Source organism: Rhamphochromis sp. 'chilingali' (assembly GCF_963969265.1).
Source record: "Rhamphochromis sp. 'chilingali' genome assembly, chromosome: 18".
NCBI classification, from domain to species: domain Eukaryota; kingdom Metazoa; phylum Chordata; class Actinopteri; order Cichliformes; family Cichlidae; genus Rhamphochromis; species Rhamphochromis sp. 'chilingali'.
In genome coordinates this window covers 10,237,750-10,264,476 of record NC_137945.1, presented here as the reverse complement: position 1 = coordinate 10,264,476, position 26,727 = coordinate 10,237,750, and the positions used below count along the sequence as shown (strand labels likewise).

The 26,727-nt window shown below is 41.0% G+C and overlaps 1 protein-coding gene across 5 annotated transcripts in view; it reads left to right on the top strand.

Annotated features, from left to right (window-relative positions):
• Positions 1 to 26,727, top strand: part of arhgap21a (Rho GTPase activating protein 21a) — a 100,867-nt gene that overhangs the window by 22,027 nt on the left and 52,113 nt on the right. For 2 of the 5 annotated variants that reach the window (XM_080864903.1, XM_080864901.1), the window contains exon 1: positions 22,489 to 22,992. The exons of 2 other annotated variants lie outside the window; for them this stretch is intronic. In XM_080864903.1, the coding sequence (XP_080721029.1) occupies positions 22,681 to 22,992 (312 nt within the window). In that variant the 5' untranslated portion in view covers positions 22,489 to 22,680. Of the gene's footprint in view, positions 1 to 22,488; positions 22,993 to 26,727 lie in introns of those variants that run through there. One more of the 5 variants, XM_080864902.1, reaches the window with a different exon arrangement.

The following is a 26,727-nucleotide window of genomic DNA, read 5'->3' as shown; positions in this document are numbered from 1 at the left end:
GGGCTTCAGCCTGCTACCATAAATGAAATTTTAATCTATGTGAAACACTGATGAGGAATGTTTTCATTAGAGTGAAACATGCTTTGTTTTTCTGTTTTCCAGTTTCCAGAAAAGTAAAGAAACACCTGCAGCTTCATTGTTTCATTATTCACTGATAATTGTGTGGAGACACTGTGTACAGATAGGATGGAAAAAAATCCAAACAGTTACGGGAAGAAAACAGGCAGCCAGATGGACGGTAAAAAAAACCCATTAGCGAAAAACCTGGCTTGAATTGACTTATATTAGGCAAACTAAATTAGAAAGCATGGATTCAATTAAATATCATAATGGCAGACTTAAAACAGTTGCTTTTGTGATCACTTTGATGGATGGCCTGTGACAGAGGGCTGTGGGGTGGTCAGGTTTGGTGCTCTGTGCAGGATTCACTTTTAGTGAGATAATGAAAGTGTCGCTGACAAGTCGTACAGCCACAGCGGTTATGAAAACACCGCTTTTAAACCAAAGTATTCGTCTCTCACCGCACAATCCTCCTCTGGCAGCCTTTTGGTGCAGATCTCGGTCGTGTGGTTTTTCCTCCTCTCTCATCGCTTCATTATTCAATTAAGCCGTAAAACACATGTTAAGCTTGACATTAACCGCATGGAGGAGCCCCTATTGGGACGAGAGCAGTAAAGCTCAACCGTGGGCTCTTATATCATGCTCTAGCGGCTGCCATGAGACTCTCGGCCTGGTTTCCATTTCGACTAGGGTGATGCTGCTCAACGGGTGCTGCTAGTAAATGCTCGTGGCTTGAAGGGTGTAGAAAGCCAGGTTGGCAGGTCTGGGGTGGATGAGGAGCAGATGGTTAGGTAGAAAAAGTGAAGGCAGAGGCAGGAAAAACACTTCAGTCTATGTGGAAGGAGACTTTTAGTTGCTGTTGATGGAGGTCAATGGGCATAATCCTAAACACTGGATGTGCAGGAGCCATTATGTGTAGGCTAACAGGGTCAAGGAACAGTAAGGCACAGAGCTGTGATTCTGGTGCAGAGATGCTCCCATTCAGCCAGCCAATCAGTCCCAGAGGGGCATCCATCCATCAGCTGAGCTCAGGGCCCCTTCGTCTCAGATTTGATTGATTGCTGTTGACTGGCACTAATGGACGCAAGGCTGCTCACAGATGTGTGATTCAGAATCAGAATCAGAATCAGAATACTTTATTGATCCCTGGGGGAAATTATTTTTTGTTACAGTGCTCCATTTTAAACCAACATTAAGACAAGACAGACAATACGCTAACTAAGAATAGTACAATATATACATATATATACATACATACATACATAAGTCACTTATAAATAAATATTTGGAAAAGAAACATGTGTAGTTGTAGCAGCAAACAGTGTGTTAAGTGGATGCGTTGTTCAGGGAGATGGCCACAGGCAGGAATGATTTCCTGTGTCGTTCAGTGGTGCTTTTCGGTAATCTCAGTCTCTCACTGAACGAGCTCCTGTGACTGACCAACATGTCATGGAGTGGGTGGGAGGTGTTATCCAACATTGTCTTTATCTTGGACAGCATCCGCCTCTCCGACACCACCTTGAGGGAGTCCAGCTCCATCCCCACAACATTGCTGGCCTTACGGATCAGTTTATTAAGTCTGTTGGCATCTGCGACCCTCAGCCTGCTCCCCCAGCATGCAACAGCATAGAGGATTCAAATGCTCTAATGGATGCATAGACACACAGAGAGCACATTGAATATCCCATACACATTTTTATGAATTTACACACCTCTTAGACACACTTACTCTGGGCCTTTTCTACAGTCTCCACATTCCACTGGCCGTATCTCACTGAAGGCCCCAACTGCTTTTAATCAGCCAGGTCACGAGGCACTCCAGATGGGCCTCAGCGTTGGGTGGGACTGCCGCGGACGTGGTGGAGAAGCAGGAGGAGGGGGGGGGTTTCAGCTCGTAATAGTCAACATACTTCAGCCCCCTCTCCTCTCTCCTCAACATCCCCTCCCGTCCTGTATTGCGTCACCCTCCTCAGAGACCTGTGTTGGACAGCACGCACTACACTGGCCCTACGGTCTTCAGCTCATGTATTTCTAAGGCTCACACTTTTCCAGCGGTTTAAAAGCAAACATTTTCCATCATCAGACTGCATGTTCCGAGTGTTTTGAAAGGAGCACTGTGTGCCTTTGGAGAACATCATCACAGGATTTGCTTTTATAGCCTCAGCAATGATGTAGGTGTACATTGAAATGTAGTTGCTGAGTTCAATGAGTGCAGAATATCTTGATTTTGAAGACAGAGTATGTGCAGAATGTGGCTTGAGTCTCTTTAGTCCAGGAATCCGTGTAGAAATGTGGTCTTGTGGATGCTTCGCGTCCTTCTTTTGCTCAATATCAAATAAAGTTCTGTCTGTCTGTCTCTTTTTTTCTTTGCACAGTCGAGGAGCGTATCAGGTCACATTTCACTGCGTGTTATACCTGTATAACCATGCACGTGACAAATAAAGAATCTTGAGTCTTCAATTGAATGAATATCAAAGGAAGAAGTTGGCTAAGGAAATTTTGTGAAGCAAAGTGCAGATCAGTAGCCAAAAAGTGGCTGAATGAACGATTCTACTGGCAGGTGTAATATTCACTTTCCGCCTAGCAGACGAGCCATAACGACATACAGCAAGCACGCAAACACAGTGAGTAATTTTATCCATTCAGTTGGTTAACTACCACAAAAGCTGGTCTTTGTCTGCGTATCATTATGCGGTCCAGGGCTTTGATTCGCTCTGAGTTCAGTTGTGCTTTGGCACTGTTTATGACTGTTACCTGGATACTGTAGTACTAATCTCCCATTTCCTCTCTCCCTTGATGTTGAGGTGTCACATTACGGGGACTGTTGTTGTCTCATTCTCAGCTCAGGCCTGTTGGGCTGATACTCGTGCAGGCCTATCGGGCTGAAGACGTGCACTCTGGCTGAAGGTCACAACACATCCGCGCTACAGGAAACGTCTGGGATGGTCACACACACAGGTTGTTCCTCAAAGCTCACCCCAAGCAGAGCAGTTCATAACCTCATACAGAGAATGTGGGTTCAATTTACAAAATGTGGTGTGACACTGAGCTCAGTAGCAGTGATTGTTACCCTTCACTTTATGTAATTTTTGCCAACTTACCAACTTTGTCACTGATATTTCCCAATTTTCACACGCCTTCAGTGGTTTAAAAAATGTCTGAGGGATTAGGATTAGTCTTTGTTATGTTTTTTGAGGGACAGAGCATGCAATGTTTTTATTTTCCTGGCCTAAAATAGACCTTTTTATGTAGTCGGGTCACTATACAAATATGCGTGAATCGTCCATGTGTGATTAAAGCAGTCATTCAACATTTTATTTTAAGCTTGAGTAAAGGTGATGTTTTGATCATTAGCTATTGTCTGCAAACGAGGCTTTGGGAGTTAAAAGTGGTATTTTCCCGGCAAGTGACAAAGCCGTGTGGCTATTGTATAATTAGGGCAGATGCAAACAGGGAAGTCCATTTACGCAGAAATGCAGAATGTTAAAAAACCCCCAAAACATCCCACTTCCAACCATGAACATAATTGTTTTCTTACCTTATTTAAACATAATAATTATGATGGTGCAAAAGAACATCTAACCTTGTGTCATAAAGTAATGCAGTACTTGTTCACTCTCTGGCCCCTTGATTGGAGAATGGCTGCTTCAGCTTTTGCTTCCAGTTTATTGCAGTAAAGTCCTGAGGCAGCAACGCAGGGCTATAAAGTGTCTCCTGCCACTATTCCTGATGTGATTGGTGGAACATTCCTGTCAATGGGATTGACTGGGCGAGGTTTACTCTGTTTAGCAGCTGATCTTGGCTCTCCTAAATGGATTAGGAGTTGTTGTGCGTACAGAGTAGATGTTAGGTATTCTTTGACGGCTAATACTGTTACTTAAAGTTATCTGTGGCTGTATTGCTGCCAGTCTTGTCTCACTCTTACCTGCTTGATTGGTCCATGCCAATTTAGATGTCCAAGGTGCTAAATTAATGAGGTCTGGATTTAGCTGAACCCCTGCTGCTTTGCCTTTTTTTTGTCTTTGCACTTCTTCCTTGAGAGCTATTTAATTGTAGCTTTTTGCTTTTACAGCAATCCACAGCCCTCTTAGTATCACTACGTGGCAGTTTCCTACTATAAACAGGTTAAGGGTACCATTGCTACGTTTTGAACTACTTTCTCTGCTTTTCCCTCTTTTTTTTCCTCCAAAGATTAACCTTAGATTTTTTTTCTCATGTCAGTTTAGATGGATTAAGCTTCCAGTAAGCTTTTTTTGCATTTGCATTAATGTAAAAAATAACCTCCAGACAGGAGACTACCACAACAATGACCTGTTTAAATTGTTGTTTAAGTATCAAAACACTGTAGGTTTGTGAAATAAACAAAGACTGTCTGAAGCCTTCCCACCTCGCTTGACTCGGTGCCTTTGTCTCTTGGCGTCTCCACTAAGACTAAGTGTCTTGTGTGCTGCTCTCCTATAACCCTTGACCTTTAGCCTTAACCTTGAAACCTTACACCATTTTACATGCCAGTGAAAGCTCAGTGTGTTTGTGTATGTCAGTGTTTTCGGCACTGTTTTCTCTTTAGTTTTAATATGTGTGAAAGCTGCACAAAAGTCCTCTCTGTCTCCTGTAGAAATCACCCGCCAGCAGATTAGAAACAGATTTAATACTTAATCACTTAACCACCATCACTGACTTCTTCTTGTACATACAAACACACCCATACACACACATACACACAAACCCTCTCCCTCCTCCCATGGTGGTGGCACAAGCAAGTGGCAGTCAGAGTGGTTTGCTTGTGAAGCCATCTGGCCTTCAATCTGGACATGCAGTAGCACCAACAGCCCTTTCTCTTTCCCTTTTACAGTAGCACATAAGCTCACACATGTGCCTTATCCCAGTATAAACAATAGATGCTGCTGAGTCACAGTTTTTGACACCTTTTATTCATGTGGACATGCAATTGTTTGTATTGTTGGGCCCCTCTTTTATATTCTTGAGTTTTGTTTTCCTTCCACTAATTCTGCTAGCCTGCTAGTCCTTTTTTCCAGGAATGGTTTTTGCTCATTTGTATATATTTGTAAACATTATTTATGCATGCTATGTTTGGTTGAATATTTTATGGTTGCTGCAAACCGAATTTTCTTTGAGGGGAGATCGTTAATAAGCACAAAGGAGACTCTCCCTGAACTGGTTGTAAATGCTAAGAATGTTGACACAAGAAGAACGCAGCTGAAATAATGATGCTCACAAATAAATTAACCAAAATGCCAGTTTTAAAATAACTAGGCAGCAGTGTTCGCTATTATAAGCTTTAGTTGAAAGCTAAAAAATGCAGCAGAGTAACAAGCAGTGATTTATTTTAATTCATGTTTAGATTGTATATTAATGCTTAGGTCGTGTGGACAGCCCCAAGTGGGGAGTAAGGAAATTTGTGACAGTGAGACAGAAAATTTCAATTTAAAGTTCTACGACTGTGCATGGCAGCTGGCACATATGTTAACAATTACTGTCGATCCACACTTTCTTCCTCAGTTAGCAGTCACACTTCAGATCCTTTAGATAATCTGAGTATGAGCCAACAGATGAGGACTCGGAGCACAACTGTCAGAGCAGCCGGATGTTTTCCTCTAAAGTTTAGTAAAGTGAGTATAAAACTGACATCTCATTTTATGCCAAAAGAAAACTGCAACAAGCTTAACAGGCTACAAACCACAATTTGCTAAGAGAACATCCTGAAACCTTTTGTGATCCAGGCTCCTCTACATGGCCATGTTGAAGGGATTTTACAAAGCTTCTTCAGGACCTTGAGTTGTTTGATAAGTGTGATTTGTCCAAATTGTTATAGAAAATGTGCAGCGTTGTTCCTTTATTTCATAAACGGCTACATTCATTATTTTAGCAGAGAAGGAGTCACGGTTAGAAGATAAGCCTTGTATCAAAGTGCACGTAGAAATGAGATAATGTACCAAAAACTGACTTATTCAGTTCAGTTGAATAAGTTTAAATAATTCCAAATTCAATTAAAAGTAGTGCTGTCAGCGTTAATCTCATTAAAATTATGTTAACGCCATAACTGCATTAACGTGGCAAATCTCTGTTAGCGAGTTAACGTGGATCGCCCCGTGCGTGGGGCTGCAACGAGCCAACCGCGCTAAAGCGTTGACGCCATTAAAAGTAAAATTAGAATTGCATCATGCTTGATATTCATTTTGCTACCAAAACAAAATTAGTATCACATATGCTTAAATTTTAAATCCCCAACATAGTGGCATTAGACAGTTTATTTGAAATGTTAACATTGACTGAAATCGTAGGATGGTTGCCAAGTAGTCTACATAATGTTATTAAAAAGGTCGTTGCATGAGCATAACCTTTTATTTGCAAACATTTTATCTTGTGCACGAATAGTATAAAACATTTTCATCTGGGTCAGAAAAAAAAAAGTGTCTTTAACCTGCATTTCACATGGAGGCCACCAGATGGCGATAGCTGTGGTTGCAAAAATTGTTCCGGGTCCTTTAGAAGTCTGCGGGAAAACGACTTTCTGTCTTTACCTCCGTAAACACTTTCATGATAAGCCCACTCACTCATTTTAGGTAAATTTGAATTAAAATGGTGATGGGGATTACAGAAGTTCTTATCTTAAGGCTTCAAAATGGGACTTCAGTAAGAAATAGATGACATCAAAGTAGCCACCTCCGTGTTTTCTACTGTCTGTGAGCCAATGCTAGTTGTTCTTAAGCAAAATGGTAACATGGAGAAGGATGTAAAGTACTTCCACACCAAATTTTTACTGCACTAGTCACCAACTTTCCATTTTGCTGGCAATCTTCTGTTTCTTCTTCTTCAGCAGGTAAGACTTAACACTTGTAGGTGTCTGCTGCCTTTATCGGTTCCGGAAGAATTGTATCCTACGTATGTACACTGCTTACAGTACCTGCAGTGCTTCAGAAAACCAAGTACTGGCATGTTTTCTGAGTTTATTAGAAAGATCTCTTATTGTTTCCTAGTGTCATTCCTATTCTGATCCTCTACATCCTTGACATTAAAATAACCCAATTTTTGTTGAAACTATGATATTAATTTTGATATAAAGAACAAACTAACAAAAAAACCCTTCCAAGTTCTTGGGGGATTTGCCCACATAACTCATTATTATAGACTCTGGACATGTTTGATGCGCAAGGCATTACAGATTAAAAGTGTTTAAACATGTCTAAGAAAAGCTATTGTTTAAGTGGTTCCTGTAAAAGGTTACTCATCAGTCAGAGTGGTCTCATTTACTCCAGATTTAAAAAGTACAGTCACACAAACATACGTGGTGCTGATTTGTCGACTGTGTGGCTTCAGAGCTTTTGTCCTTCTGGACAAACATGGGAGGAAAACATTCCAGTGAATAATGGCTTGAGCTGCTCCGTGCTGTAGGGAGGGAGGTGGAAAGCTAAATAGTCTTTTCTTCAGCTCAGCTGGCTTAGGTCCTTATTACATAACTGGGTTTTGTTGGATAGACTCACAGAGAGCAGAATGGAACAGGTCTAAGAAAAGCAGGGACCTGTGTAGCTGCAGAGAGCCTGTGATGTCAGCTGAATACATGGATGCTGTTTGTGTAAATACTCTGCATTAAAAGAATGCTTTGATTCAGTATTTGTGTGATGGTCCTTCTTTGAATGAAACGAGGCAGCCTTTAGACTCGAACGGATGCTAGATGTTGGTCAATAATTCAAATGCGCTTGTTAAAACCCAGACGGACATCAAACAGCATCAGTCAGGGAACTGTTCTCCTCCAGGTGACGTCAGCGCTCAGCTGAAAGACAACATTCTTGTCTCCACAGCTAATACAGGACATTACTGTTCGGCCACACCTGCCCCGCCCCGTACAAATCCAATGTCTGTCTCTCTTTCTGCAGCAGGTCACACGAACCCTCATGAACTCCACCCTGAGCGGCAGTGCTGGCTGACGTTAGCAACAGCTATGCACGGTCCAGACCATTTTTCAGTTGAGTCCATCATCTCTTGGGGCTCTTAGTTTATCTGCAATCCCTTATTTCACCCTGAATTCATGGCCTTATCTCACTGATGTCTCCTGGCCCTCCTTTTTCTTCCGAAGACACTAACTTGGAACATCCAGTTTCTGAACTGTTCCCTCTGTTTTTCACTGCCGCTTCCGTCACATCCTCATTCCGATCTTTTCTGGAACGACACAGCGAGAAGTAAGTCCTGACTTCCACCTGTGATTAAAGTCATGGCAAAATCAGACAAAATCACATTTGATCTTTCAAAACACTGGCATAAATCCCTAGGAGATACAAAACTACTACATCCATTCATCCATCCGCCCACTTCCTTCCACTTATCTGACAGACTGGCCTAAAAGAGTGCAGTAAAAAACAAAAGAACCAGACAGATGTTATGACTTAATGCTGCTCATTCACTTCCAGTTGTTCAGCTCATATCACTCCATTTATATTTCCAAATGACACTAGGTTAATTCAGTCTGTTCTCTCCTGCTTTCTCCCTCCTAGCAGGAGGCAGTTTATCCAGCCTGTCAAATTCATAGACTTCACAACTGCTGGCATGCAATGCTCTTTGGGTTCACACAACCTGTGACCAACACATCAAACATAAACCATTGCCATGTGGCTGTTCCTAATTTGCAACAACATATGTGGTAATGCAAATACAAAGTGATCAATTAACCCCAGCAGCGCTTTGTCTAACAATGTTTCTGGTCCTGATGCAGCTTTACGTCTTGTGCCATTAAGGAGACAAAAAGCTGCTGGTGCTGCTGCTTTTTCCCACAGTCGATTATTCATTTTCACCATCAAATACTGAATTTGTTTTAATATTTGATTATATAATTGAATCTGGAATATTTGTTGCTTTAATGTTGATCCATCATAAATCAGACCCGGATCATATGCCACCCAGCGAGCTGAGAAGTAATACCCGAACCCAATCAGCTATTAATACATATATGTTTTCTCATAAAGCTGAAATTAGACAGTTTAATTCTGTCCCAGAGATCCTGTTTGTTTGTTTTTTTGTTTTATTTTTACATATTACATCACATCTTCATAATGGCACAGGCTCATGTGCTGTGTCGGACTGTTACTATGCAACAACTGTGGTTTTGCAGAGCGGTCATTTTGATTGAATGCAACATGATGTCACTGAGTGACTTGCTGGGCATGCATGTCAACGTTTAAACTGATGAAGCTTCTGCGGCTAAACTCGGCGGTCTGATGAAGTGCAGCAAAGGGCGTCGGGAGAAGAGGGGGAGTTTAGAGGACACGCCCGTTGGCAGAAAAATGAGGGATGAAAGGAAGTGGATGAAGGAGGAGGGGAGATCTGCAGTACTGTATGTTCTCCAAGTCAGGCCATGTGTATGCAGGGAAAGCACCATGGTGTTTTCCAAGGACCATCATTCCTTTCTCACACACTCTGGGCTTCCACACTCAGAGTGCTCATTTTCTTTAACTCTTCCTCTCTGTTTCTCTCATATTCTGTCTCACTATTCTCCATCACACAGTCCCTCGCTTCCTGGGTCTTAATAGTGGTGTAATTTACAGCTCTTGGTCAGACCAGCACTGTGTGTGTGTGTTTTAAAGGGCGTGTCCCACAGCCCTCATCAGTGTTGGCTCGAGTGCAGAGTGCCTCTTGTCATAACCAGTACCAGATCTGTCACATACCAGATCTGTTACAGTCCACTAAATGCAGAAATGCATTACAGATTATCTTTTATATGTTGGCGTTAGCATTAGCCAAATACCCATAAATGTTTTGTTACCAGGACTCATCTATTAGTGAAAAGAAGGCCCTCAGCTGTTATTTTCATTATTATGTAATGAATTCAATGTTAAATTACTAAAATTACAGGGCATCAGGGCTGGGTATTAATATTATTTAAATCTCAAGTGTGATTTTGGTTTCCAGTGATTATGAAAACACGATAATTGAGATAAAATGAACTAATTTCTGTTATAAAGTTCTCATTTTGCCTGGTGTTATAATTCAAGCACACACCTTTACTTTACAGAGGTATGCTTTCACCCCACCCTAACAGCCCGAACTCACCGTCTCAGCTGAAGCCAAAATTATGGAAATTCAACCTTTAGTCAATGTGGTCTGTCTAGCGCCATGTAGGTGAACCTATGGAAAGCTGTCTTAGTCTCCAATCACCAATGGTTTCTGCTGTCAGTTGGCTGACAGTTTTGGCTCTTCATTGCTCTACTGGTTGCTGCTACCTGAGAGTCATTTTGCACCCATCTGAACCTGCAGACTTCCTGCAATGGAGCCTCGGGCTATACAGTCCTCGCAGCAGGAACAGTGAGGCATTTTATTTTATAAAATTGGAATTAATGACTAATTTTCACATTTTACAAACCCATCCAGTGGGCTGGATCAAACCTTTAGCAGGCCACTTTGACGATCCTCCTTTAGCAAGTGAATTGAAATTGTATTTGTAACTACATGTTAAACATGTCATAGTTGGTTACATTTCAAAGAAAACATGAAAAATTCATATTAGGAAGCCAAAAGCCTGAAAAGTAGTGATACAATCCTGAAAGCAGGCTCACTCCTGTTCTGCAGAGCTGTGTGTCAGTCCTCTCTAAAGTAGATGACTCTCAGCAGTAATAATTGCAATCAAGAGAATATTTACTGCTGCTTTCAGCAATGTGCTGCACGTGACAGAAGTAAACATGAGACATTGCCAGACAAGCTGAAAGTGTTCATATCAAGATGAATATTTCATATTCTGTTATGTAGTAAAGGGTATTTTTAGAGCTTGATAGCATCTCTCCAGTAGCTTATGAATTTTGAATGGCAGCTTTGAATATTTCACCAGTCGACTAGAATAGCCGGGGCTGGATGCAAGATATGACAGGCTGGGTATTTACTGACTGGTGCAGTGACAGGTGATCGCGCGCTTCATTCTGCCTTGTCTTTTTATTAATGGTTGTCTTCTCCAATCATTCACTAATCGTCTTCCTGTAGCAGTTAAGTGTTGTTTTGATGGCATCACATGATATGATTTGCTCTAAATTAAATAACAGATGAGTTGTAGATTAAATGTAAAGCATGTGATTAGAGCTGAAAAGAATATCAAATTTATCAATTAGCCAATCAACAAGAAAAACTATTTGGCAACTTTTCAGTTACCAGTATTTGTTGTAGTGATTTTAACAAATAAAAAAGTAAAATATTCTCTGGCTCTAGTGTCTTTGGATGTGAGGATTTGATGTTACTTGATGTTACTTAGTAAGGATGGTCTGAATTAGGTATGCACCAATCAGTTCCAATCAATTCTGGGCTCATATGAATAGTGATTAAAATGGTAATTTGGTTGGTTAGTGCTGCACATTATTTTTTTTACATTGCTTAATCTCTCAAATTCTGCCACGATAACAAAACAAATCTTCAATGTGCATCCATTCTGAAGTATTTCAGCTCTTCATTGTGCCATAAAATTGATAATATTAGCTAAATACATTCACACTTTGTTAGGCATACCTTTCTAATTCCAGCTTGGATCCTCGTTTGCCTCTTGAATTGCCTCAGTTCTTCTTTGTATAAGTTCAACATGGTGCTGGAAGGATTCCTGAGAGATTTTGGTTTGTACATATGATAGCTTCAAACAGTTGCTGAAGATTTGTCAGCTCCACATTCATGATGCCAATCTCCTGGTCCACCATATCCCAAAGGTGCTCTTTTTTCACACCATTGTGAAAATGATGATTTTGTGGGAAAATCCAGGTAGTTCAGCAGTTTCTGAAATACTCAGACCAGCCTGTCTGACACCAACAAACCAATGCCATTTGACAGTTAACATTTGAATTGTTATACCTAATAAAGTAGCCAGTGACTATAGGTTGATAGTCATTATTTCATTTCCTATAGTAATGACAAACACACATGTGAAACAGGGTTTTGAAATCCCAATAATCCCTCATTTAATTATTAAAGTAGTTTTAAAAAGGTGCTAAGTCGGACATTCTGCTCCCATTCTCACAGGCCGTCATCAGCCCCTGTTAATCCTACATGGTTTATGTGTCATTATACGCCGCTTGAACTCCTGCTGCACCAGTTAAACCACAGTGACAGCCTGCACTACATTATCTTTGCTTTAATGAATCAACATTTTATTAAATGAAGTTTCTTTATGCTGAGCCAAGTGTGTCTGCCTGGCTGGGCGCTGTTCTCCATGTGTTGTCACCCATTACACCATCATTATGCATCCATCAGGCATGCGTCTGGAATGAGTGGACCCTCCACTCCTATCCTCCCTCCAGCAGTGTAGCCTCAAACCTCAGCTATTGGAATTCCAAGATCAGCTTACACCGTTGCTATATGCTCTCTTTATGAAGCGCACGGTGGCAAATAGGAGTAATACAACTTCTCAAAGGAGCCTTTCAGACAGCTCCAAAGCCAGAGTTTACATTCAGGGTGGACAGCTTAGCCTATGTACCATATTCCCACATTTCTGACTCAGGTGTTTGTCCGCACGTGCCAGTGACTGATTGATGATGTCTGCGCTCAGTTTCCACATGTGGGTGGTTTATGGCATTCTGGATGAATAGTGGTATCTTATGTACAGTGAATCCTGTTTCATTTTCATCGGGTTTTTTTGGTTTCTGAAGCCTAAACAGACCCTATAGAACCACATTTAATCACAAATCCTGTGTATGATGTGTTAAATCTGACCCAGTCACATCAAACTGCTCCCACAGTTAATCCCTGGTAGCATCTGCTACTGCTGTAGAGTCATTCACACCATTGCCATGCTACATGGTTAAAAATATATTGCTTCAATGAGATTTCTTCATGTCAGGTTCATCAGTACTGGTTGCAGTTGTACTGGAAATGGAACAAAGCAGATATGTGTGAAGTGGTGCATTATTCTGCATTATCCATCCATAATCTATATCCTCTTTGCCCTCCAGTGGGTCACGGGGGGTTAGTAGAAATCCCAGGTGACATTGGAAGAGAGTTTAAAGTCACCAATAATTTTGTGTAGGTATTTATTTATTTATTTTAAGGAATTTTGAGAATCACGTGGTTTGAGGACCATCTGTCCCAAAATCAGTGACAGAACGGTCGTTGTTAAGGAATAACAGGACAAACTGGGTTGACTGTGAATAAACATCCAGTCTTCTCACAATTCACTTTTTAGTTCTTTAGAAGCAAATGTCAGCTGCATGTTATGGATTTTTTGCAAGCAATTTGAACAGCTGCAACTTGCGAATGTTTAGCGACTCTGCATGATTATTTATCACTGCAAACAAATTCTGCACATTCATCTGCAACTGGAAGCTTTTTGCTTTCTGTCTGAAGTCCTCAAGTAGTATGAGTTCTGTTCAACACTTGGATTTGAGTAGATTTTCTTTGCACAAATGAAAACTTATGATGGTTTAGCTCTTTATTAGCCCATTAATAGTTTTTGGCTACACAGGAAGTCTTGAAAAATTGACCAGTGTCCACAGAGGCTAGCCAACGGGTCCCATGTTGCTTGAAACAGCTGATCTGTCTGATCATTTTAACGCTTTTTTGTTATTATCCCAACTCGTTAAGATCATCACCTTGGTGCTCAACTCGTATTCTGTAAATCTGGATAGTCCTAGACTGAAAAAAGCAATAGTATAGTGTCAAGAGTTGAGAAACCCACTCTTTTATTCTTTGCAGGTAGTCAGCCTTAAAATCTTTATGATAATGCAACACAAAAACAGGGTTGTCAGAATCTGTAGATTGTTACTTTCTGGGATCTTATTATTGCGGTGTTGTGTATGACTTTCAGCTGGAGCTAAGAGGCTCAGAAGAGAGCTTGAGGCACACATTGTCTGTTTCAGCTGTGTCTAATTGGTAGATATGTGTGTCCTTCTGCATTTTGTGTGAAGCTTGTAGTGATTACTGTGTGCCTGTCTGATAAATTATTAAGTTATAACCAGTCAACCTTCTCGTTCCAGTCCCTTTAACTGGTGAGCTCCACAAACCCAGTGGAAAACACCCAGTGGTCTACCCATCTGCTTGTCTTTATTGCTTTATAGCTTTTAATGCAACCAAGTGACATGACTGAAACACATATCCTGATTGCCCTGATTTTCCTAAAAAATAAAAAGTATATAGCTTGATTGTGTCTTACACGCTTGAGGTTACATAATCATTTACAAACATGGAATTCAGAAGAGCCAAAAATAGGGACATAAGTCTGAGATGTCTGAGAGTTAAGCAGGGCCATGTCAGACCTGCTTTGTTTGCATAGTAGCGGCGGCGGGTAAGATGATGCATGTTGACCCAGTGAGGTGGACTTCAAACAAAGGTTTATCGCACATCTCTGTCAGTCCGACAGGAGCATTGCTGTGTCTTCATTAACGCTCCGAGATGATCTGGGCCTCTTTGTCATCTCACCTCTTCTGAACCATATGGTTTCTCCCTGAGGGAAACTGCCTGAGTGAGAAGGAGAGATGTAATAATTAAACATCGGCAGCGATTTTTCTTTTTCATTCGAGAGGTGTGGGTCGGGCTGTCATCAGAAACATATTTGCTGCTTTTCTTTCTGTGTGAGAGCAGCTGCTGAGGAGTGAATGTGCAGACTACTGAATGCTTGATTGGCAGAAGCATTTGTCTGAAGGTGCCTGGGGACAATTGTCCAGATCAGGCAGGGCTCCTTCACAGGGGAGCTTGCTAATACACCAAGCTTATGCAAACCCCCCCACCCACACCCCTGCCACCCTCCTCCTCCTCCTCCTGGACCCAGGCTTTTGTCTTCAACTGTTAGTTTTTCCGTGAGTGTCCAACACATACTTCTCACTGCAGCCGACCTGAAGGAAATCCCCTGGTTTTTTTTTTTCTTTCCTGGAAGTTTGAGGCTGTCATGCAATTTCTTCTCTGCTCCACACAGATGGTCTCCATAGCAAACTGTGGATTTTGATAATTGTTTTTGCCAGTGGAAGAGAAGCAATGCACTGGTTCATAAATATGTCGTGGGCATGACTCACAGGGACTTGGACTGGTAGATTTTGAGATGTTGCATCATGGCTTATGTTTGAGTTGGATGCTTTTTAACATGAAAAGAAAGAAAGCTTGTGCTAACATCCTCCTCATGACCAAAGCATGCAGGAGAAAAGTCCGCTGTTGTGTTGGTAGAGGATTTTTTAGCTTGAGGCTTTTGACTTTTGAAAATCGATTGCAAATGTATCAGCTTTTTAGCAGTCATGGACATGAATTGCCAGGTATTTATCATGTCAGTAAGCTCAAATTCACACGTAATGTTTTTTGATAGGAAGTAGGTAGAAGTGAGGCGTTACCATGGCAAACAAGGAAACAAAGATTAACAAGATGCATCTATTGATGTATGTGAACACAAACTTAAGCAATAAAAAGACGCTTATTTATGTTTTTGTGCAAGCTTCTCCTATTGTATGTTCTTATTTAACTCACTAAAGTATTTCTGATTTTTACTGCTTTAAAGACACTGTTTATACTATTTCTAACTGCAACAGCTTCCCTGACTTTCTTGCTTTGTCTTTATTTACTATCCCTTCCCTCCAGGAGAAAGAGGCTGGTTGTGCATGTACACCCAAACTCTGTCCTCCCTGGCAGATAGAGTGCACTAAAATTATATTATAACCCCTTATAAACAATCATGGCCTCATACACTCAGATTTGGGTACTTAACTGAGCTTAAAACAAGCTCAGTCTGCTTGGATATCTGCCTGATCAGCTCAGCAGCCTGTTACTTCCCCACAGTAGTAACTTGCAGGGTTCATACCCCTTCTGTACCCCTCTGAGAGCATTATGAAGAAGGGCTTTATGGGTGTGCAACAGTGTGGGTGCAGTCTGTCCCCTGTCCCTCATTAGCCAGTCCTTTGTTACAGTAAGCCATACCGCGCGGATCCCAGATGCAGCATGTCCAGATTAGATCTTACACCTGCCAGGAGTCTTGAAAAGCTACCCCTGAATCGAGCCTAATCCTCCTGCAAGACTTTCTCTTTTTTTCTGGCTCTCTGCACCACACACAGACACAAAAACACACACATTCACAGCCACAGATACATAATGGGTAACACGCACACATACACACACTAATTGGAGACTTCAAAATTACTTATTGTAGTTTTTGGAGCCTGGTCGGTGCCTTGTGTCTTTAATCCCCATCCAGAGATCCTGTCAGCTGCGCACAGACCACAGGCCTTTTCTCCTTTGTTATACAAATAAGAGCTGCAGATAATCATCTAATAAATCCGAGACTCCAAGATTTGAGTGGATTAAAATGAAGCAGCAATTCGTTTCCATTGTGTTGTGTCCCTTAGAAATATAAACATCTGATATGAGTTTAACAACTGACGAAACACAACTTTGGCTGTTAGATTTTGAGGATATTTCTGTTGTAAGAGCTAGCTTATTCCTTTACAAGTAAAAGAACAGGACGAGCTCCAGCTTGTTTTAGGCTATCCAAATCCAGAAATCCAAACTGGACTTGATCTGGTCTGGTCTAGTGTATAAGCATGTCACTAATGTGATTTCATCTTAAAGACTCATAAGTGGTCTTTAAAAATCCCACACTAGTCCCTAAAACGCTTGGTTGTTTCTTCATCTATGCCTTTATTTCACCACAGCTGCAGTCTTTAAGTTGTCTTTGGCCTTACAAGTGATGTTGTGTGACACCACAAGGCCATTTGTAGAATTATCAGCAGGGGAGACTCCAGTACCTAATTTTCACCAGTATGGTGCCACTGCCAATGGTGAGCCAGTTTTTGTCCTTTTAGAACACCGCAGCATTTCAGGAATGTGTAGAGCTGAGCATTATGTAGCAGAGACTGGGCTTAACGCCGCTCACAGTTGTCAAAATAACAGCAAAGCTCTTGCTTTAGTCGTAACATCTTGTGCCAGTCTTCTCAGCAACACAACACCAGCACTAGATCCAGTTTTGGTGCTTTTTGAGAACCAGCCCAAGATGGCATTAGATGATTAGATTAGATGGTACTCTGCAAACATGCAAAGCTATAGACGACTACAGCTGTCAAAATCTGTCAAAATACAATCCAGAGTGAACTCTGACACTAACATGTCACAAGTGTGCCACAACAATGCAGAGTTATTATTTATTTATTTATTTTTAGAGGATATGACTGTGGAAAGATCTTTGAACCAAACATTTCAAACTCTATAGAAGTCATAGCAGTTTTCATGGGTGGATAACCAAAATGGACAAAATATACTTACTCATTAGTTTCATGGTACCAATTTTAGGACTAGCCTTTTGTTTTGTTTCAGAACGGGTTTTAGATTAAGCAACAACACCAGACTGGTTAAAAATATGACCAGAACTAGTCTTTTTTTCTGTGTAATGGATGGATGCATGGAGTTCATGAATGGGCAACAACTCTGCAAGTCCAAACTGCAGTGTGTTGGGTTTAGGCAACAACAAGGGCAGTGACCAGCAACAATCAGTAAACCCTCTGTCTGATGGTCAGTTTTTCACAGTGCCACCCTCCACACCCACTGATAGAATTTCACAACCATCCGTGACTGGCCTCAGGTTGTTTCTCTCAGCTGGTCCAGGCTCGAGTTGTTGGTACTGCTTTTCTTGGGTTGACAGCATTGGACAATTTACACATTTGTGTTGTCTCATAAATTTCTTCAAAGTATTTTCGTGGTTGGTGTTAAAGAGCTGTTTTATTATGTGTTTGAACATGGGCAGCGCCCCATTAACCTGTTGCAGCTCTTCTCTGTTTAATAAACTGAATACTTTTGGTTTTTTGGCTGTCTGAAAGACACGATAAGGTTGACAGTTTTTCAGATTTCATGACATTTTATGAAGTTTATTTAGTGTTTTTTATTTAAAGTTAATGACATTTATTTTATTTCACTTTCTTTATAAACTAACAAAAACATAGGCTGTGTGCTACACAAAAGCCTGAGAAAGACTTGAGTCTTTAAGGCCTTGTAGCATTAATGGTTTTTTTTTTGTTGTAGTATTAGACTGCAAAGGTTTGAGCTTAGTGTATTTTATACAGTTAAGTTACAACTACACAAACATGGAAAACACTGAATTAGTTTTTTTTTTCTGAATAGATTTTTTCTTTGGTTGGCCGCCCGATGAATGTTGCCATGAAATGTCTCTGTAGACACAGTCCTTGCAGCAATTATGGTAATTCACTAATATGCCCTGAATTATCCCAGAAGCTGTGAATATTTCAGCCTACAATCCAATTTCCCCTAATAATAATAAAAAAAAACCCAAAGCCAAATCCACAACTCAGTACTTTTTAAAGTTTTTACTACTCCTGTGTCAAACTTTTATATCCATATAAAAAGTTGTACCTATTATGGTCTTCCTTATTTTCTGTCAAATATTTGATTATAATGCTGCACGCTCATATTGAAGATAACCAAAATTTCAAATGCTGAGTTAGGTGTATGTGCAAATAATCCCTGTGAGACAGTAAACACTCATTTTGAGGAGGCCGTTTATTATACTCTTGGCTCTGCATGAAGACAATAAAGGCAGATATTCTCTGTGGTCGAGTCAGTCACACAGCTCTGGGCGTGACCTTAGAAACCCCACCCACCTACCGTTAAGACGTTTTGTTTGCAAGTGGGAGACAGTCAAACAAAAGTTTGATAAAAGGGAGAGGAACTAAAACAGCTTGCACTGAGGTTCACGGTAAGTATTTATAACTGTAACTATAAATCATGTAAAGCTACTTGAACTGAGTTCAATAAAAACATTTAGCTAGAAATTTGCATATCAGATCCCTTTTAAGTCCAATGTGAAGAAAATGATGATTTTTAACATCAAAGAAAGTCAAAGGAAATGATAAACAAACAGTTTTCATAGCTCAAGACGCAAAAAAGTGCTAGAAAGATGAAGTTGATTTTATTTCAGCTTTATTTGATAGACACAGTTTAGAAAGGATAGAAAGGTGAGGGCAGAGATGCGGTAAAGGGCCGTAGGTCTGATTCGAACCTGGGCTGGCCACTCTCAGTCGTATGGCATGTGGTTGCCTACTCCACGCAATGAGCTAAACCAGCACCAAGACAATTAATCAATTAATTAATTTTTGGACCATCCATGTAGAAATTGTTTGCAAAAAACAAACTAACATCCAAAACAAAAAGAAAACAAAAAAAAGCAAAGCAAGTGCTGATCAAAATGAACAGGATGGGAAAGAAAGCATGTAAAAGGACACTGTTGTAATTATTAAGATGTATGAAAGTTGCCATGTATACTTAATAATATCCTTAAACATGACATCCTACTTTTTACACTCACATTCACCGATTTCAACTCAACTGCTAAACTCTGCAAAAGTTGAAAAAAATAAAGTAACTTCCTGAGGCTGGAAAAGAGAATCTGTTACCATAACTGCACAAAAACACACAAAGAGAACAATTATGTAGTTATTTAGACAGCTAAAATGGATTATTTCAGTGGAGGAATGCAGGGGCTGCACCAAAGCCTAGTAAAGGAGAGATAAGAATTATTCTTTTAACTGTGAATCATGCACGGCTGTAACACATGACCCCTTTAGGTCCAGTTTGTGGCAAATCATCACCTTCTGTGTGTGGTAACATTAAAAGACATCAGGAGAAATGAGACGGACAGCCAGCGTCAAGCCTCAAATCAGCACTAGTTGCTGTTCCTCTTGATCACGGACACACACAAACCATGAAATCACACTGAGAACACCCGTTTCCAGTGGATGGCATTGTTGTGGTCAGGTATATTGCCGGGGTAACGGCATAATATTTCTGTGTGGCGTGTCTGGTTCTTTCTGTTTGCTTGGCACCAAGCGTAATTCCCAGCCAACACAAATTCATTTTTCTTATCATGTGTTTTAGATTTACAGGAATTCCGATACATATGATGTGGTTTGAAACCCTATAACATCCTTAAATGCATTAATAGAGGTAAGAAGTCTTGTTTGCCTTGAGACACAAGCGGTACCTCATGACTTACCCCCCATGTGTGTAACACACTGTATGCATCTTGTACATAACCATTCTTGTGAGACTTAATCCTTGTTTTGGCTTCCTCAAGTCAAGTGTCTCAGCTGCCTGTGTTTGGCGACTTCTATTTCTGCCGTCTTTTCCATACAGCATACCACATGCTATATCGAGCCGAGTGAATGTGGTAACAAGATGCTCATAACCAAACGCGGAGAAGGAACATTCCACGACTGGGTTCCTGATGTTGTTTTCATGGTCGCTGCTGTCTCGGATGGCAAATATTCCTCAGAATCAAAATAGGCCTGTATTTACATTTTCTCTCTCATTCTAAACGACTTTACACACCACGCCGGCTGTTCACTGATATGCATTAGCTGTTGCTAGAAGTGAACTGCTAATTTGTCCAGTCATAATGCCTCACTCTGGAGACACGCCGGGCTATTAAAGATGGCACCACTTTGTGTAAAGCGCACCCATTGAACATCGGAATCCTGAAGTTGCTGTTAAAGCGGCACAAATGCTCCAGAGAGTGCTTGGATGAAAAATGTGATTAAATATTAAGTTGATGTTTGGGCCGTGCTCTCTTCCGGAGAGATTTACTAAAAGGTATGAGAGCTGAGGTCATCCCAGACATCTCACTGCTCCTAAAATAAAAGGCAGTTGCTGAGCCTCTGTGGAGCTTGAGAGGTGGAAGGATTTGAGAGGTGTTCCCTTGGGGACGTATGAAGGCGTTGGCTGTAGGGTTGCAGAGTTTGAGGGTCTAATTGAGAACAAATTGTTCTGGGCAAAGAGGCGGGGTATCGCTGTCATGCTCAAGGTTATTTGGGGGTTTTATGGAACGCAACTAATGTTGAAAAGCTCAAATGCAGTTAGTGGTTCTTGTACCAGTTGTGTCCCCTCGTGTCTGCAGACAGAGTTTAAAATACCAGAGTGTGCATGCAGAAGACGTCACAGGTGAAGGTAGATAACCTTCTGTGACATGTAAGACCTCAAATTGTGTTTTTGTGGGATTTGTTTTGTCTGCACGCCTTTATTTATTGTGCTAAAGGTGCCTCACAGATGTTCTCAATGACTTGCTACTTCCAAGACGTCACGTGAAGTAATAATGGATTACGAGACTACCCGACAGTCCCTGGTTGAATTCCAGTCTAATCTGAGTGCATCTAATTCCCCTGCTGTCTTTCCCCACACTTTTCAGGAGGAAGCAGCTACAATGCTAACGCTGTAAAGTGATCTAAGAATCCCACAAACCTCTTGCTGCCCATTTCCTGGAATGAGTTGAAAGCTATATAATAACAGATGGGAAAGAGATCCATGCTTTTTGTTCAGTATATAAATTAATTCTAAAGTTCATCTGATTATTTCAGCAGTCGGAGAAGTCAGATAAAAGGGAATTTTAGAAATGACACTTGCTCACTCTGTTTCCTCAGGTTCTGTTTCTTTATTCATGGAATAGTAGCAACAGAAACACCACATTAAAAAGGTTTTCTAAAGACACCTGTTATACTTTCACACATCACCTCCTATTATTTCCTGTTGTAACAGTGGATGCTCTTATTAAAGATGGTCAGCACTTGTACTAGTAAACACTGAGCCTAAGGCTTAGGCTTAAGACTGCAGTAAACACTGTGGTTCAGACAGGTTTTTTTCTTAGTCTTGGCTGTGTATGAACAATCCCTGAAAATCTTAAACTCTATTAACTTTATTCCGGCATCTGTCTTTTGGCTTTGGACAACAGCTGCTAACTCAGCCAGATTGTAGGCAAAATGTGGCCAGAAGCCTAACAGGGACATGCTGCAGATTAACGTTCGCTTTGTAGCTCTGCTTAACTGTATGGTTTCTGTTAAATAAGCAAATAAATAAAGGGGAAATATGCAGCAGTCACCGTGTGTTTGTGCAACTTCTGGTATTCTCTCCGACCACCGTGTGTGCCACCCAGGCATCAGCTCTTTGTAGTTGCCAGATGAGCTGCAGGCATGTAAAGGTGGGTGGATTATTATTAGTACATTTTTGTGGGTTATAGATTTCTCTGGACTATATATATTTCCTTATCTGCCTTAGGCCCACTTGCCTCCTTCCAAAGATGAAGTTGTTCATTTTTCCTGTCAGATAACTTGAAAAACTTTCAGAAACTTTAAATTTGAGAACATTTTTTCTTTCCTTTGACTTGTGTGCGCCTTTTGTTTTCTCCTTTTATTTGTTCTTATGATTTATTGATTGCCCTCGGCACGTGTTGGTGCATGCGCGAGTTGGCAAGCGCACAACTAAAAGTTTTAAGGGGGTTTGCTGTGGGAGAGAAGAGTGAGAGAGAGAGAGATGAAGGGGACTGGAAAGGAGGAGAATTCACTTCAGGCTGCCTGAAAGTGTGTGTGTGTCTGTGTGTGTGTGCATACTTCAAGGAGAGTTTTGTGTGGTAAGTGGGTGGGTGCGTCAGTTAGTCGGCCTGGGCTCTCTGCAGTGCGCTCAGCCGCTGTGCTCTCCTCTCGGCTGACTGGAAACATCATGTATCTCTTGGACGCTTATAGGAACAGCCTTGTTTCCCCAGACTGAGACCAGAACAGACCGAGGAAGAGAGCAAAATGAGCTTTGCCAGAAACTTGAAGTAGAATATCCAGAAGAAAAGACACACAAACAGGGGCATTTTTTGAAGGCAGTTTTCATCTATTCGGTCTTGGCTATGCCATGCTGGCCCAGAGGAACGGGCTCCCTCCAGGCTGTAAGCCAGCTCACCTGAAGGATCACCCTGATCTACGGGATGTGGATGTGAAATCCCAGGGTTGTTGTTCTCTCTCTCCTTCCCCATCTTCCGGAGGATGCCCTTGGGCTCGACTAGCGGGTGTGGATGGCTGCTTGTCAGAGCCATACTGTCTTTGGTTCCAGCTTTTGGCCAGAGCCTACTGGGGCGAAGTGGAACTGGGGCTCACCAGTCCCAACCGCAACGTGTCCTGGGCTCGGCTTCGAGAAGCCTCCAGGAAGAACTGCGTCCGATCTCGGGTAAGGAGTGGGTGTACATGTGCATGAGAGCATCCTGGAGAGCATCTTGGCAATTTGAGATTGTGAAGAGTGGAGCTGTGCTCGAGTTTTGAGGCGCTGGGGGATAACCAAACTCCCTAAAAAATGTGTTTAAGGCATATCTGGCAGAGGCATATAGGTTTACATAGGAAGCATCTGAGCGGGGAGGAGAGGTTAGGGGCAGCTACACTTTGTTGTACTGTCTGAGGAATTTTGTGTGCGTCATCCTGCTCCCCAACAGCAGGGTAGTCCTGTTTCACTGACCGATATCTCTGGTAATGTGAGTGTGTCTCTGTGTGTTTGGGTTAGGTTTCGTTTATTGTTATTGGTCCCTAGGGTAGATTCAGAATGACATTGTCAGGGGACAATATTGTTTTTGGTTCCATCTGCACCTCATATTTTCACGATTATTTTCTTAAATATAACCATGACAGCAGCCATTCTTTATTTTCTGTGGAGTGGGCTAAACCTTAGTGAAATGAAGTCAACCGTTGCGCTGCCAAATTAGGGAATTAAAGGCATATTTTCCTATGATAGAGTGAATAAGGATTACTAATGTTAGAGCCTGTGGGGAGAGAAGTTTGGAAAGAAAACGAAGACAGTATGAAAGCTGCAGAGTGTGACTCACACACTTTTTTTAAGAAAAGGAAAGAAAACTGAGTCCACAAGTAATGCCATTTAGATTTGGTCAAACTGCATATACATAAAGAAGCGGGAACAGGTTTGGAAATGTACTTTGATGTCTGTGTTGCCATATGGTACCAGAGCCTGCAGCAAGCCCTCAGCGTGCACATAATGGTGAGTGTTTTGATGAACAGATTGCATGCATAATTGATTAGTATTTATCAGGTAATTGTGAGCTTGTTTAGAAAAGATTTATAGCATTATACATTTCAAATATCTAGACAGTAATAGTTTCCCTTCTATCCTGCTTCTCTTTTTTCTATAATTCAGTAGTAAGAAAAATAAAGCTTTGCCATAGGCATTTAAGCCTAATAGCTCAACTATTGCATAATGCGAATTTAAATTTTAAACACGAAATCAAAACAAACAGCTGAGTTGCACTGCGTCAGCTCTTTTCCCTCTTCTCCTCTGGTTACATTATGGACTGTGGCTTACATCCAGCTCCACACCACTGGATATTGGTGGTGATTTCACCAGTCATACCATTAGGCCCACACCCATCCCACTCTCTGGAGGTTTCTACATGTGCTGCTCCCAGGCAGACAGGCAGGAGAGAGGAAAGAGGAACCAGAGAAACAATGTCTTTGTTTTGGATCCATACCTAAGCCGTATTTTGGTAGGAGAAGAGCCTGTGGAGAGATCTGGGTTGAGGCTGAAACTCTTGGCAGGCTCCCGCATCCTGGAACGACTATGGTAGTGTTAGCAGTAACCGCTAACGCACGCCCTGTGGTGCAGTGGTTCAGCTCCATCGTTACTTTGGTGATGGATGTGACAGGAGTCTCGCTGCTCAGACAGCACCAGGAAAGATCGCTTATGCCGTCATACTGAGTCGCTGTGATTGAGACGATAAAATATTTCCTATTGCTTGAACAAGGTGCAATGTTAGTACTGTTGTAAAGGTTACAAAAATAGTTTGAAAATTTACTTTGGACTAAGCAAAAGATCATTACTTGTGATTTAATGCTTCGTAGTTGATTTTAACACACCAAGCATTGGAAGAGAAGCTCATTTGTACTCTTTTACTCAAAAGTGCGGCTATTTCCTCCTCCATCAGTACTTTATTAATGGTATTGTGGGAAAATTTGAAAGATGAAAGGCTGATCGCTCATGGTGTTCAGCTCTTTCCCTGTGTCCTGTCTCATCATGAGAAGACAGAGCAACAGAGTTGCACCCACTCCGGGTGTCTGCATCTCTTTCAGTGGAAGGATGAGGAGAATGATGGACCTCCATCTCCTTTGTTTTTTTTTTTTGATGGAGGCAGTCTTCAATCAGTCTAACACCTAAATCCAGTCTGCGGCTCGTATTAGATGAGAAATAAATTACTTCACCCCTCCAGTATGTTGTGGTACTTTCTGCCACCAAATCTTCTTCAGTCCTCAATGGTTATTTTGCTATGTGGGCATGTAAATAAAGTTTTTCTACAGCTGTGCATCCAAGAATTCTTACAAAAACTCTTGCATCAGACGAAATGATTTTATATCAGATAGACTTCTCTTGTAGATTAGAAATAACATTAGAAGTTCCAGCAATGTTGCAGCATGAACAGATGGCAGTAAGATAATTAAGCCTTATTTCCTTCCTGTAATGTGGCTATTCATTATGAACACAGTATCGATTCAGCCAAACACCGTGTGATATACTTAGTCGCTACTTTGGTTTCAATTGAGTCGAAATTGGAAAACAAGTAAATACTACTCAAATTTACCCAGTAATATTCTCAGTGCTCCAAAAACTTAGTTTCACTTAATAGTCCAAAAGTTTAGGAATGGTTAAGGAATCGCAACAGATTACTAATTATTGAGTAATTAACTAATAATAACAATGATACTAACTAATAATGCACTATTAAAGCTAATAATGTTTAATAGTTTTTAGGACTTTGCTGTATGTTATGTTCATCTATATACATGCATATCTCCTTTTTTTCCACATAATGCTCTTGAAAAATGTATTGGCTCACAAACCGATCACATTTCATCAACATGCAACCCTAGATCTATAAGCCCAGATATGAACAACCACACAGCCTTTCTGCACATACAGTTTTAATTTTCATCTTCAGAAAATGAGCATGGTGTGCAGTCAGTGACGCACTGTGTTATCATCTCGGCTACACTTTCTTTTTTCCCCCCCTTATACAACGATTAAAGTGAGAGTTTTGCAGCTCATGTGCCACATGTGTTGTGTTACGTAGGCATAACTGTAATGTTACGCAACATGAGAGCTGCCAGCATTTAAAAAGGTTGTTTTGGGGGTTTTTTTTATCTTGTGCTAGTCACAGTTGGTATGTAGAAGATAAGTCTGTCATCACGCAAGTATGTCAAATAGCCCTGCAAAGCCCCGAATGTGCAATAACTGAAGCCATATGTACTGTATGGCTGTGTGGAGGTTGAGGAAGCAGAAAAAGGCTTAAATGACAGTCCTGATTATTTTGACAGATACTGTGATCTCTGACATTAACCACAACCCAAGAACAAAATCTTTTTACTGTTTTTAGTCAGAATTTCAACTGTTTTAAACAAAAACATGTGCCCGAAATGAGGTCTTAATCAACAGCTTTCACAGAGTTTAATGAATTTCTCACCATTTTGGCAGATCGTATTGATAATTTTATATTTGAGACATTTTGAGCTGGAGTGCAAAATGTCAGGGAAGTCAAAGTTTAGAAAAGTCCATAAAACAAAACCAAAATAATCCCCTTACGAGCTTCAGGTGCTTTGGTGGAAGTAATCATAAAAATATGTAGCTGTTTGACTTCCCACAGATGTTATATTACAGATTTACTGAATGTTAATCATCCACTGCGATGGTGTTAATCTTCCAAAGTGTTTGTGATGAGAGGAACAAAGAAAGATATTCAACAGCTCTTTTTTCAGGTGGCAGTTATTTATGAAGTATTACTTAACATGAAAACACACTGAACTAACAGTGAACCCTCTTGTTGACTCTATCTTCCTGTTTCTGAAACCACAAAATGACCCGGTGTTATTCAGCTGGAACAACCTGCTCCTCTGTGATACCTGTGAAGAATCG